The sequence below is a fragment of the Pezoporus wallicus genome, unplaced genomic scaffold, assembly GCF_028554395.1.
Source record: "Pezoporus wallicus isolate ANWC-B61680 ecotype Strahan unplaced genomic scaffold, APGP_CSIRO_Pwel_v1 scaffold_13239, whole genome shotgun sequence".
NCBI classification, from domain to species: domain Eukaryota; kingdom Metazoa; phylum Chordata; class Aves; order Psittaciformes; family Psittacidae; genus Pezoporus; species Pezoporus wallicus.
This window is the reverse complement of record NW_026642052.1, coordinates 3,222,010-3,235,281: the sequence shown is the minus strand read 5'-3', so window position 1 is coordinate 3,235,281 and position 13,272 is coordinate 3,222,010. Positions and strand designations below refer to the sequence as shown.

Sequence of the window (13,272 nt, the reverse complement as noted above, 5' to 3'; positions counted from 1 at the left end):
TCAAGGGCAGTTTCAATGCACCACTTTGTCTTGAAATTACCACAAAGCTTTGCATAAAGTTATTTCCTAAAATTCTGAATTTACTTTGTGTTGTGTGTGAGCAGCAGGGAATGGAATATTTGGCCATTCTGCTTTGTACATCCTGTATCCAGAATTGCTAAATAAGATGCAGGGTATACTAGCAAATGTTCACTTTCCAAATTACGTGGAGTGAAGTGTGCTGACTAGAGAAGGTGAGGAGAGTGAAGGCATCAGGGTTAAGGAAGATACCAGAGGAAGCAGATACCGTGTAGCTCAATGGAGAGAAGTGGAGAAAGAGAGAGGCAGTTGAAGGAAATGTTTAAAAAGAAAAAAATAATCTGTAGCACAGGTTAGTGAAACCTCTGAAGGGAGGTTTTTCACACAGCAGAAGTGAAAAAGTCTGTCTTTAGTCTACAGAACTACAAATACTCTCATCTGTCACTACTGTAAAAAACAACTGTACCTCACACATGCAGCCTGGTTTCATTATTGCTCCATACAGTTTCCTAGTCACAATTTGTGCTTGTGCAAGCATTTGTGTGGATGTGTGATGAACTGGATTGGGAAGGTGAATCAGTTTCCTGAGATTTCCTGATTGGGGTGGAGGAAATGTTAACCCAGAGATGTTTCCTGGTTGGATTTGTAACATAGATACTTGTGGTGACAAGCGCGAGGAAGGTATGTGGCCAAGAATAATGGAGGAAGCGGGGTTGATTTCTGTGGTTATTTGCACCACCACCACCTTCAGCAGCATTGCCATCACATACTGGTTTACTGTTGTGAAGCTACTTGAGCATTTGTGCAGCTACTAAAGTGCTGATTGACTTTCTGAACTCCCGTTTTCCCATTACTAACATAGTGATGCAAAATATAATGCTGTTGGTAATTTGCTCTCATAGTTACAGAATATTGAGGTCAGCACTCTGACTGCTGTAAAAGTTAATTTAAATATGAATCAAATATGAAGAAATAATTGCAACAAGTAATGTCTTGAGGGTGTGACTATTTATGAACAACAAAAAATAGTAATTTCATTGTAGACTTGTAGGTGATGGATTTTTAGCTTTAGAAATTACTCTCTTGATGCATCTTCATGCAGCTGAAAATCAAAGAGTATCTTGTAGAGCTAAATTTATGCTATATAGAGAAATGTAGTTAAAAAGAAAAAGGAAAGAGGTAAATTTAGTAATAATCCCTGATCTGCCTCCACTTGAAAATTTCTATAATATCAAATGGAAGAGGGAAAGAAACTCTTCAACTAGAGTTTTGAAAGAATAAAAGATCTGTGATCTAAAAGGTTGAACAAGTAACTTCCTCCATTGACTCCTGCCACCTTGTCAGATTTTTAGTACTCAGCATTAACTTGTAACCTGCAATTTGTAGACTTGTGTCTTGGGGATATTTTGACTTCTGTTGCATGTGTGGACAATTGAGCTTGCACATTTATTGTCTTAAATGAAATTGCAGGTCATAGTTTTCTGAAATGTATTTTCAAACACAGGATGGGAACCGTTTAAACCTTAAAAAAAACTCCTCAGTTATTACGTAAAGCTGTTCCATAGATAGTTTAACACCTGTATTGCATGAAAGCGAAACATAGATTAATGGGTTTTTTTAACCCTGGAGTTAGGGGAATGGTGATCCTGCTTTGATGCTACTGGTACTTAAAGTAACTTGTAACGTATCCTTTCTGCTTTTCAAACACGTTTCCTATGTTGGCTGGTTTCTGTACTTATGTTTGTGTGTTAATCTGATGGGAATAATCAGTAGCTTTTGGACCATGAAACATAATGTGAAAATACTATTTCTGCTGAGGCATTGAGGCTGCTCCATCGTTTCATGATTTCATCTTTAAAAAAAGCTAAAAATACTCGGTTAACTGTGGCCAGAATTGATGATTCTGTGTGTGAGTAAGGGGTGTTTGTAAAAACTGTTGCAATACAAACAAATTTTTTCCAATGCCATTTGATTTTTTTTCTCTTAATCATCTGAAAATCTTTACCTGTAGAGAGCGTTTTTTGTGTCAGATGGGTAGATGTGTACATTAGGATCTTCATACATGTCACCTAACAGCTTTGCTCTCACAGGTTTTTTTCTTCTTGCAAGGGGGCTGGCAGTAGTCCACAAGGGCAGTTTTGGAGCTTGGTTATAGTTTTGTTGTCCTTCTGTGATCCTGTTTTCAAACTAGTGGTTATGGAAATACCAATACCCTCACACGAATATGGAACACTTGCTCTTCCAGCCTAACCTCTTTCAACCTTAGCATTGGAGCAGAGCAAGGTTGAGGTAGCTCCATTACTGGGAGCAATCAAAAGAGGTCTTAGTGTGTTTAAACTTAAGTATATTTAAGTAGAATTGTATTTAAGTGAAATGGTTGGAATGTTTACCCTCTGTGTGTCTGTGGAGAGAGTGTATATACACACACGGGTGTACACACAAACCAACAGACAAAAAACCCCAGGGAGCTGATTAAATTAAGACTTTAGGATCCTGCAACCTGATCTATTTTAGGGGGGAAAAAAAGAGGATGAAAAGGTATTGAAGGTTAATAATAACCTTTCTAACCCTTCTAGGAAATGACAGAGATCCAGGTACCGTAATTTTGGTGTTCATATTTAATTATCTAAGCCAGTAATGTGTTGAGAAATTGCAGACAGTCAGCCTCCACCCCCTACCGGTAACCCAAGGCGCTGAAATAGGGTGATCACTTCAAAAAGATGCTTAATGGGGAGAAGAAGTAATAAAATAGATTAGATGAAAATTGACTTGGTAACAGTAAACACTGTTTTGTCAGTCATTTAATGGTTGAAATAAGTATTTTGAAATCTTGTCTCCTGTGGATTTTCATTTATATCGTATTCATTCTTAGGGAGTACTTCATTTGGTAGCTTAGTTTTATTTGAATTCAGTTTTTCATGTCATTAAAAAGAGTAATGCTGTTAAACACTAGTCTGAGACAGAAATCCAAGATTCTGGTTATAATTTAATGGTGCAGAAAACAAATATTTGACTTCAGAAAGGCCATAGTTTGATGTTTGTTTCTAAAACATTTCTTAAGTTAGAGTGTGATGCCCCATCCCTGGCAGTGTTCAAGGCCAGGTTGGATGGGGCTTTGAGGAACCTGGTCTAGGGGAAGGTGTCAGAGAAGCTGCAGTCTTTTGACCACTCTGCATCACTGTGTCTTGCAGTGGCAAAGCATGTTGTGAGCTAACTGCTTTTGTGAGCCGTATATTACGGTATATGTAAGAATGCTAATTGTTAATATATGTATGTTCCAAGAACAGTATTTTTTGTGTGTTAAGCATTTAGGAGTCTCAAATTGTCTAAATTCGCATGAATCCTTGGCTGCAGATGCTCTTGATGCAGTCAGAAGCTGAGAAAATGTAAGTACATTGCAACTTGCCAGAAAATGAAGACAGAATGATGGTGAGAACTTTTTAAGACAAGTACTTTAATGTAGCAATCAATTGCTATTCTTACTGCCGTTCTAAGGTTTATTTTTTTCCCAAACTCTTGAATGGAGTATAAATAGCAGCTCAGAGATGTGCTGAAGAATTGTTCAGATTTTAAACAGCTTGTTAATATCGACCTTGAGTAGAGATTGTCTCTTAAGTCTTATCCTGCTGAACTGTAGGAGAAACGTTAAAATGTTGGTTTACAATGAAGTGGAAAAGCAGGGGTATCCATTCTAATGAAATGTTGGATTAAAGAAAATAATAAATGTTCAGGACTGGGCAGTATTTATGTGAAAGTCCTTTGAAGAAAATAAGACATTTTATCGTGAAATTACTGCCTTAAATTTTAAGTACAACCAGCTGTTTCTGTCAGCATTAAGTGACTTCTTTTGTTGTTAGTTTTGTTGCTGTTGTGTTAATTCCTATTTGGTACACTTAAAACTGGTAAGGTCCATTTGTTCCTGTATAGCTTCTGAGATGCCTTTTATCTTTAAGCCTCTTAATTCTGAAAGCCTTTTGTTATTTTGGATTTGAATGATGAAACTTATTCATAACAAGACAGAAATAAGTATCTTTGAGACACAGAATAGAAAAGTAAGAGTTTAGAAATTCACCTGTGTGTATTTTTGCAAGGTAGAATTAGAGCAAGATTGGAATTAGAGGTTAATTGTTGAGACTGGTACATGCAAGACCTTTCAGTAGGTGTATTTCCTAGTAATACCGAAATTATTCCTGTTGCCTGTACATTGGTCATAAATCCAAGCTTAAGTACCTTTTAACTGACTAGTTTTCTGCTAAAAATTGCATTGCTCAATAGAGTAAGCAGATTTTCAGCTGTTACTGCAGTTCCTGTGTAATACTCCACACACTGAACACTTGTAGCACTACATGTGAAGTTCCACCCCAAGATGGTGCCAGAGTTTCAGTTAGAGCAGTTGGCGTATCTATTCCACTGAACTGGATGAGGACATTTTAAGAGTGAGCAAAGGAGGCTACTTTATATGTCTTACTTTCTTGCGCTGATGAAACCAGATCTCCCCGGTGCTTTCCCTCTCTGCCTAAAGGTGGCCACTTCCCCTAAGCTGTTCCACAGCACACACTGAGACATTCCTGGTGTCTAATGCCACTGGTCTCTCAAGGCATGTCCTCATGGGGCTCAGGCAGGTTCTCAAAATCCGCAAATGAAACAGTGTGCAACTTGCTAGAATAGGAACTAGTCCTGGTTGATAGATCCCATAATTAATTTTCATAGAATCATAGAATGGTTTGGGTTGGAAAGGACCTTAAGATCATCTAGTTCCAACACCCCTGCCATAGGCAGGGATGCCTCACACTAGACCATGTCGCCCAAGGGCCTCTCTGACCTGGTCTTGAACACTGCCAGGGATGGAGCATTTACCCCTTGTTTGGCCAGCCCATTCCAGTGCCTCACCACGTGCACAGTAAAGAACTTCCTTATATCTAACCTGAACTTCTCCTGTTTAAACCCATTCCTCCTTGTCCTGTCACTACAGTTCCTGATGAGAATTTTGAAGTGTGCTGCTCTCATACTTTTGACAAAAGCAAGCAGTGCGTTCCATCCCGCTGTTCTCAGAACTTACTGCTCGGAGTAGCCCTGAAGTGTAATTGGTGAAGCTTTCTAACAGTAATTTCTTTGAAATGTAGTCAGGTGTGGGCATTCTGTTACTGGGAGCTTTGGCTTTGCTTACTTTGAATTATGAGGGGGCACTATAACTCTTGTGATATCTGTTATATGGGAGCACTTGGCGGAACAAGTGTGGCTCTAGTGAACAGCATTTATAGGAATTTGAAGTTGCAGTCTTATTCTGCAGTGTGCCTGCTTTCCACACAAATTTGAGGTAAGTCTAAAATAAGATCCTGTTGGAAGTTTCTTAGCATTTGTCATTGTTCTTACTCTATGTGCTGAACTGTCAAATTTCCCTGCAGTTACTACAGTTCTGCATGTAACCCTTATTTGAAGAAATAAGCTCCTAATCAGGACAAATTAATCAATTGGTTATGAGTGCATGTCTGAGCATTGTTTTTGTTGATGGGTTGCTCAGGCCAACTATTGTAGGCTCCAAAGATTATGGTATCTGTGTGCCAGTTAGACCAAGGATTGTGGAGTTTATAGCACAGGGAATATGTCTCATCTCTCCCTACATAGGATACTGGATTAGCTAGATTAAATTCCATTTTAAGCACTGATTTATTTCTACTTCTCCAACGTAAGCCAGTATTAATTAGGCAATACATTCTGAAAACTACACTAGGGTACCAGGGAATCAGGTAGTAAACCTTAAATGGTTTGTAAGGGAATTAGCTTGAATGTATTCATGTAACTAGAAGTGACATGGACAAGAGATGTATAAAGAAAGAGCTCAATGTTCTTTTATCTTATTTTTTAAAGAAGGTGGAAAATGTTAGTCAGAAAGCCCTGTAAGGAGGGTAGCGAAGTGCTAGGATGAGTATTGTTAATGCAAAGATAAAGGACAGCACAAGAATGAAGCAAGTTGCGTAAGCAACATCTTAAATCAGGAAGATGAAATGCTGAAGTTGCTGTTGAAAAGCTCAAATTTGTCAGAGCAAAAATAAGAAGTTTAAGGTCCAAAACAACCATAATGCTTCTTGAAGCATATGTCCTGACTAGCTCAGTCATAGGCATTTCTGTGTGTCTGAGGATGATTGTTCCAAATACTTTCCAGGAGATACCAGAACACTTCACAAAACCAGTGGATTTTGTCTGTCTTTTGGGCTGTATCCTGTTGGCCTTCTGGAAGGGGATACACTAACTACTTCTAGAAAACACAGCATTATTTAGGAAAGGATTTAAAAGTTTTCCAGGAGCTAAGAAGAATTTCAGACAAGATGTATGTTTTGAAAAGCACAGTCAAGCTAGGACTGATGTCACTCAGCTGCTTCTGTGCAAAGGCACCATAGGGTTTTATTATTTCCAACCACTCACTGTTTTTCTGTGATAATTTAATCTGTATTGGTTCGAGAGAATTTGTATTAGCTCTGTATTATCAAATCCATTGCCTTCAGAAGTTTTCCTTCTTTCTCTATTCATACACTGAGTAAGCTATAGATGATACTGATTTTGGCAAATTATATTAGCCTGTGCTTTATAACTTCAGATACCAAAAAGAAAATTGAAGTGGATGCCTTGCTAAGATAACCATGACAGAATGAAGTGCAATAAATCAGTTCCTTTTTCCTTATGAATTTGGTTTTTAAATAGATATTCATAGTACCACATGTCTGCTTTGTCAGGTTACTGAAGCTGCTACCCTGAGTATAATAATTTTAATGGAAGTTGACAGAAGTTTTAATTACTCCGATTTTTATGTAAATTTTCTTGATACAGAGAAGGTATACAATGAACCTAGAGAAGTTCTTTATAGAAGCTCAGTCTACATAGAAGTTGCTGCTTAACAATTATTTGCGCATTTGTTTTTCAGTTTGCATCAATCCAGCAAAAGTAAGTGAATGCTTACTTTGTACTTCTTTGTATTTAAGCATCTCCCATAGTATAGATCATTTTATATTGGAGACTGAAAGTAGGTGTTCGGTATGACTGAACATTATTTCACTTTGCATGTACTCCCAGTGGTGATGAGAGCAAAACAGGGCAAGGCAGTTCTCTCACCTGCAGCTTCTCTGGTAAGTCTGAGGCAGAAAGAAAGTTTGCATATGTATATCTTAGAGGGAGAAGGCGGCACAAGCTTTCAGATACACAAGTATGGCCATGAGAATGGCTTGGAAGTCAGCATGTTTTCTTATAACCACTGAATAATAATCTAGAAGAATAGTTTCTAGAGATGAATTATACTTTCTTGAAGGGGGGGGTTACTTTCACCTCAGTGTAGCCTGCTAGAGGAGGGAGCTACAAGAATTAAGTTTTAAATAACACAAGTCAAATTAGCTGCTCCATTAACCCACATTTAGGTATAGCATGTTCATTTTAAGTCCATTTGAACTGGTAGTTGACCTCTTTTATCTAGAATTAGTAAATAATGTGGACTCTTAGAACGTGAGGAGTGAAGTGGTGAATTACAGCTCTGAAATCTGACCCTGAGCCTAGGTATGTGACTTACCTTTCGTAATGCTGTTTTAATGCAGAAGACAGGACTATGAGAGTTACAAGGAAGTCATTTCTCCTTGTTGGAGAGCTATTGCTCTCATTTTGCTCAAGGTTGCTTGGATTTTTGTGATACCAAGTCAGTTTGTCTGCTTGGAAATCAATATTCTGAGGTCACAGATCTACTGAAGATTACTGGGATCAAGTGTTCACAAGCCCCCAAAAGAAGTCAATAAATAGCATTTGTTTTTCTGACGGGTCCAATGTCTTTGTTGTAAATCATTATGTATTCCAGTGAAAAGATAAAGATTTAACTGTGTTCTCACTATTGAAGGGTCAAAATGCATACAAATGCATACTCTTCAATGTTTCTTAGTGTCATCTAGCTTATTATGCTGGAGGAAAATCCCATAATGCAAAGTGGAACTGTGTTGTATTCCTTTGAACTCTTCCTGGATTGAACATTGCAGGGAGGCTGCTGTTTGGTAGATTTATGTATTGGTTCATTTATTTATGTAGTTGGTGAGGGTTAGGGATATTTTTTTAGTCTTTTTTTAGTCTAGCTCTCAAGTACCTCTTTTGAGGGTACTTGTAATCACATAAATTATACTGTATCAGAATGTTAGAAGATTAAAACTTAGACTTTTATCTAGCTCTCATCATCCTACAAAATATAGAAATAGATGTGTGGTTGCAGTGAATCACATTTTATGCCTTATTCAGTTCACGTGGCTTAACAGCTGATTCATACAGAACAGCTCCCTAATCCTGCTCTTGGTGACAGGCTGCATGCCAAGAAAACAGTGCTGGTACACTGCAGTCAGGGTACCATCTCTGTCAGGAGAGTCCTGTGACCTGTTAAAAGACTGAATTGGAAGTATAAATATATTGATTTACTTATTGATTTACTACTAAATTAGCAGATTGTTTGAATTTATATTCTGCAAAAGGAGTTTCTGTATGCTGCTCCAGATGATGCTGCTTTAGCAGGGATTTGGACTAGATGATCTCCAGAGGTCCTTTCCAATTTAAACAGTCTGTACATCTGGGAAAGTGAAACAAGAATTTGGTTTAAGTGTAAGCTCAAAGCTCTGAAAAGCCTAAAAGCAAATGAGTGATTATTTTAATTGTTGAAGTAAAATGAAGTGTAATGCTTTTGTCTTTTCAAAAAGCTTAGAGGAACACGGATAATTCCTCATAGCTTACAGGCCTGAAGTAAAAAGCCATACTTAACTACACAGTTCAGAGCTTTGGGAGGAAGCTTATGTTGGGCCAGAAGCAAAGAAAAGAAACTCCCAAACCCAAAACAAAACCCCCCAAAACAAAACCCCCCAAAACAAACTTCCCTTTGAGTGGTATAATTTGATACAGTTCTGTTTCCGTGTGTATTTACGCTAGGTCAGATTCTGAGTTCGGGTTGTCAGAACTTTGTTTTTCCGTTTTTTTTTGTCCAGAACTTTTGGCTCTTGTGTACGTGCAGATCTGCAGAACAGAGTATACATCTGCATGGCACTTTCTGGATGGAAGTACGATACCCATAACTAGACATCATTATGGGCTGATGGGAAGTGGTGAAAGCTCAGCGGAACAAAATAATTTTGCTGACCAATGTAGCCTCAGTTCCATAACAGTAACTGTGTCAAATAATAGTGGTGCATGAACATCTGGGGTCAAATTCAGGAATAACTTCTTAGCCCCTGGATGGTGACTGCAACATAAGTGCTTGTTTGCAACACTCAGAAGTAACATAGTGCAGATACATGTCAACAAGAATTAAAGAGATTTGTTAAGAATCTGAGAGGAGCTCATGTTTCACAGCTTCTTACTAAAATCTCTCAGAACATAAGAAGAAGCCAGTGCCCACTGTTAACGTAGGCAACAGTTTTAGTGGATTTGAATTTGGTGTACGTAATGCTATTTTGTTTCCATGGCTCACTATTACACTGATCATTTAAAATTTAGAGGAATACTTCATAAGTAACTGGATTTAATATCTTCTGGGAACATTTTCTGCAGCTACACAGGGGTGTGAACATTCAAAAGCAGTCAGGTTGCTTTAAGCTAATGAGTTACCACTTGTCATCTGTGATTGCTCTACTTCCAAAGTAGAGCACATTAAAAGATCTTTGATTTAAGATTTGGTATTTTATATGTATGTAATATATGCATGTATGGCTTTTTTTAAACAAACAAAAAAACCCCAATATTTTACATATATATATAAAAGTATGTGTGAGCTTTGCTGGTTTTCAATTGCTCTCATTCCTCGTTATGCAGAACTACGTTCATTTGGCTCTGAATAGAGCTGTGTTGGTCAGTAAGGAAGACGTTGGGTATTAGGGTCGTGTAACTCCAGCAGTCAGATTGACTGTTCTTATTCATGCTGGGTGAGTTCAGCAGCTTAATTTATCTGTTAGCTTGGCCACTCTTATGCTAGTAATATTACACCTATCCTTTATGTAATCCTTCCCTTGCTTCAGCCAGCTGATAAAAAGCCAAGAAGAACTTTTGATGGAACTGGATGTAAGCTAAAGCAGGGGAAGGAAATAGAAATATGTTGGAAACAGTAGAGCAGAATAAAATGTGTTTGGTATGGGGGAAGTTTTGTTATATAGGATGAAAAATGTGAATTAAAATACGATGTGCTGCTCTTTGTAGTTTGAATGAGAGAAAAGTAGAAATCTGGGTCAGCAGTTAAAATAATCTTGCAGATAATCATGAGATTTAAGCCTTTCATGTTGGAATTAACAATAGCAATCATAATTAGGCACTAAGACTTCCAGGTTGAAAAATGTTTTTAAGGTACTCCATTATTTGCGCTCTTTGGGGACTGTCTCTAAATTTGAGCATAAGCAAAGCACTTTAGGCAGATCACCTAATTCTGTTAACTGACTGTGTCCTCCTGAACCAAGCCAGCGCCTGGAATATCTTTCTTTCTGGCAGTGGGATTGCTGCAACTGCAATGCCTTAACTTCAACAATGAAAAAACGCAGTAACTAAATCTCATACTCCGTGAACAGCACTGTCGCATAGGAAATAATCGCCGAGGCATTCGTTATGTTAAGTCTGCAGCTTGGTTTTATATACTGCAGTAAGAGGTTGAGCAAGTGGTCTCTAGAGGCTTGGCATTCTGCACAGTGGCTTCCCCCCCCCTTTTTAAAGCTAGCACTAGCTCCACCAGGGAGCTATGCAGGACAGCAGGCAGCGCATCAGCTGACTCCAGTATTAGTTTCATGGTACAGGAGGAAATGAAGCTCTTGATTCTATAAGTTTTCACTTCTTCGGTGTAATGGTGAGCTAATTGTTGCTGGTTTGGGGGATATTTTTGACGTGGTGTTATAGTTAATTTAAGGAGGTGAATCTTTAGTCCTTAGATTTTGAGTATTTGCTACAGGTGTCTGATTAAAGAGCTGGGAGAGCTGAGCCAAGCCAAGGCCAGCTCCTCCTCTGTTGCCCTTTCAGGGGGATGAGGGGGGAGTCGGGAGTGCTATAGGCATGAAGTGGCAATTATTAGAACTGCATAGGTTTGTCCATATTACTGTGCTGCTTGGTTCTTTCTAAACAATTTATGTTATGTTGGTAAATTTACTGATACAGAAGATGCCTTCTAAAGTTTAATATTGCTAAGTCATCCTCACTTAAGTATGTGGCATAAAGGTTTATATTTAGCACTTCAGTGTAGCAATGCAGTTAGGAACAGAAAATTGCTTTCTCACTTGGCTGCAACTAATTGAAATTTAGAAGTTAGCCTATAAGTCATTGCTTCAGTATATGATTTTTCAAGTGTGTGTTTCTGACAGAGGATTAAATAAACTAGTTTCACTGTATAAATTAGTTTTCCCTGTTCCATAATGTTTTCTTGTGCTTTATCAACATACACTCATATTCCTCAGCAATTTGTAGCCAGCCATCAGGAAAGAGAAGAAACTCTTAGTTCTTAGGAAAATGAAAGCTTTATACTACCATGGTGACACAGCAAATCAAACTCTTTTTCATGTGTTTCTGTTACTTGATATTTGATCTGCGTTATCGTTGGAGAGAATGCATATTCCATGACTATATGCGTGCAAAATCATGTCAAATTCAGAAGGTGAGATAATTTTGTAGGAGGTTTGTCTAAGTCTCAAAATCTCCAAGTATGATGGGGACAAGCTGCTGGAGTTGTTATTGAGGAAGCTGCGCATAGCATACAAGAAGCTGCACAGTTCTTTCTCATTACCATTCTCAGCTGTATGGTTATGTGCAGGAGACTTCTCATCCTCCCCACTTGTTACAGGTTGTTGTGTTTAGCTGTGATTCCAGCCTTCTGTTAGCAGTTACAGAAAGCGCAAAGTTTGATCTCCAAGCATGATCCATGAGCATTGAAGTAATAAGAACACAAACATCTACGCAGTACACACCTCATCTGGTTTTCTTTCCAGCAAGAATGGTCATTTCAGACTATATGTTTGTAATAAGTATTTTGCTGACCGGAGTTCAACTTCTGTTTCATTAGAATAGCATGGGGGGGTTCTCCTTTGAGACAGCTGGTATTATCTTGTACCATTTTGTGTGTGTGTTTATTTTTCAGTATATGCTGTTCCAGTGCTGATGGTTTATCTATTACTGCTTGCAAGTCTAGGCGGATAATGAAATCAGAAGCATGTGAGAATAACAGTGAAATGGGTTTTAAAAGGAATCTTGAATGTATGGAAGGTTTATGTGGAGGAATAAGGGAGGAAAATAGGGGTTTATAAGGTGTTTATTTTTCCCTCTGCTCTCCTGAGTAAACACCACAATGTTTAAAAAGAGAAAAAGCTGGGCATTGTAAACTGGCAAAACTGTGGGCAAGTTGTGGATAAAGATACTGTGGAAGCATTTCTTCTCCTTCTCTACCACGTTATCTGTACGTGTCTTCATACTGTTTTCCTTTCACCTTCACTTCTGACTTTCAACAACCTTTTAGCAGTCCCTTTTTCACAGTTAAATTTTTGTGCAACTAGGAGGGTCAAGCTTAGCTTTCTAAAATGCATCTTAGTAAGTAGTTGATTATTGAACTTTATCATGAGACTCTTGGCTAAATCCAGAGTGATACAGTGCAGTAAATCTGAGGTGCAGAGGCAGCAAAACCTTGGGGGTACAACGGCTTGTCATTTGAATGTGTGAATGTTACTACCTGTTTCATGGAATCATTTTGACCTCTAATTCATGTATTTATAAGAATGAATGTATACCTAGGAATAATTTTTGTGGGTTTTTAATGCACAGTTACCATGCAAAAAGAAAACCACATCCACTAAGATATGTTTACTGTCTTGATGTGTTTCTGTAAAATGAATATTCTTTTTAATAAGTTATGTTTTCTTTTTCTTTTCCCCTGTGGTTTTGTTGCTGTGCAGAGCTCTGGGATTGAAACGTTAGTGGAGGAGCTTTGCTCCCGACTGAAAGACCTTCAGAGTAAGCAAGGTGAGGAATAAACCTTTAAACTTCTGAGGCCATATATATTGTATTCATAAGCTGTGTAACATTCTGAGACTTGAGGGTGGGGGAGTGGGCTGTTAATTCAGTAGCTTTTAATACAGGCCATGCAATTTTAAAATACATTTGAATAATTCCATTCAAATAGTTTAAGCAATTCTGTACTAGTATGTTGTGTTTACCTAAGGAATAGCCATTCACAAGTGGAGTTTTCCTCATGAAAAGCTGTACCTGCTCATGTCCAGCTATGCCTGCTTT

The 13,272-nt window shown here is 38.1% G+C and overlaps 1 protein-coding gene across 9 annotated transcripts in view; it reads left to right on the top strand.

The window, feature by feature from the left end:
- KIAA0232 (KIAA0232 ortholog) overlaps nt 1–13,272 on the top strand; it is a 68,579-nt gene that overhangs the window by 35,133 nt on the left and 20,174 nt on the right. For 7 of the 9 annotated variants that reach the window (XM_057426754.1, XM_057426752.1, XM_057426755.1 and 4 more), the window contains one exon: nt 12,936–13,002. In XM_057426754.1, coding sequence (XP_057282737.1) covers nt 12,936–13,002 — 67 coding nt within the window. Of the gene's footprint in view, nt 1–10,744; nt 10,850–12,935; nt 13,003–13,272 lie in introns of those variants that run through there. The other 2 variants (XM_057426758.1, XM_057426761.1) reach the window with 2 other exon arrangements.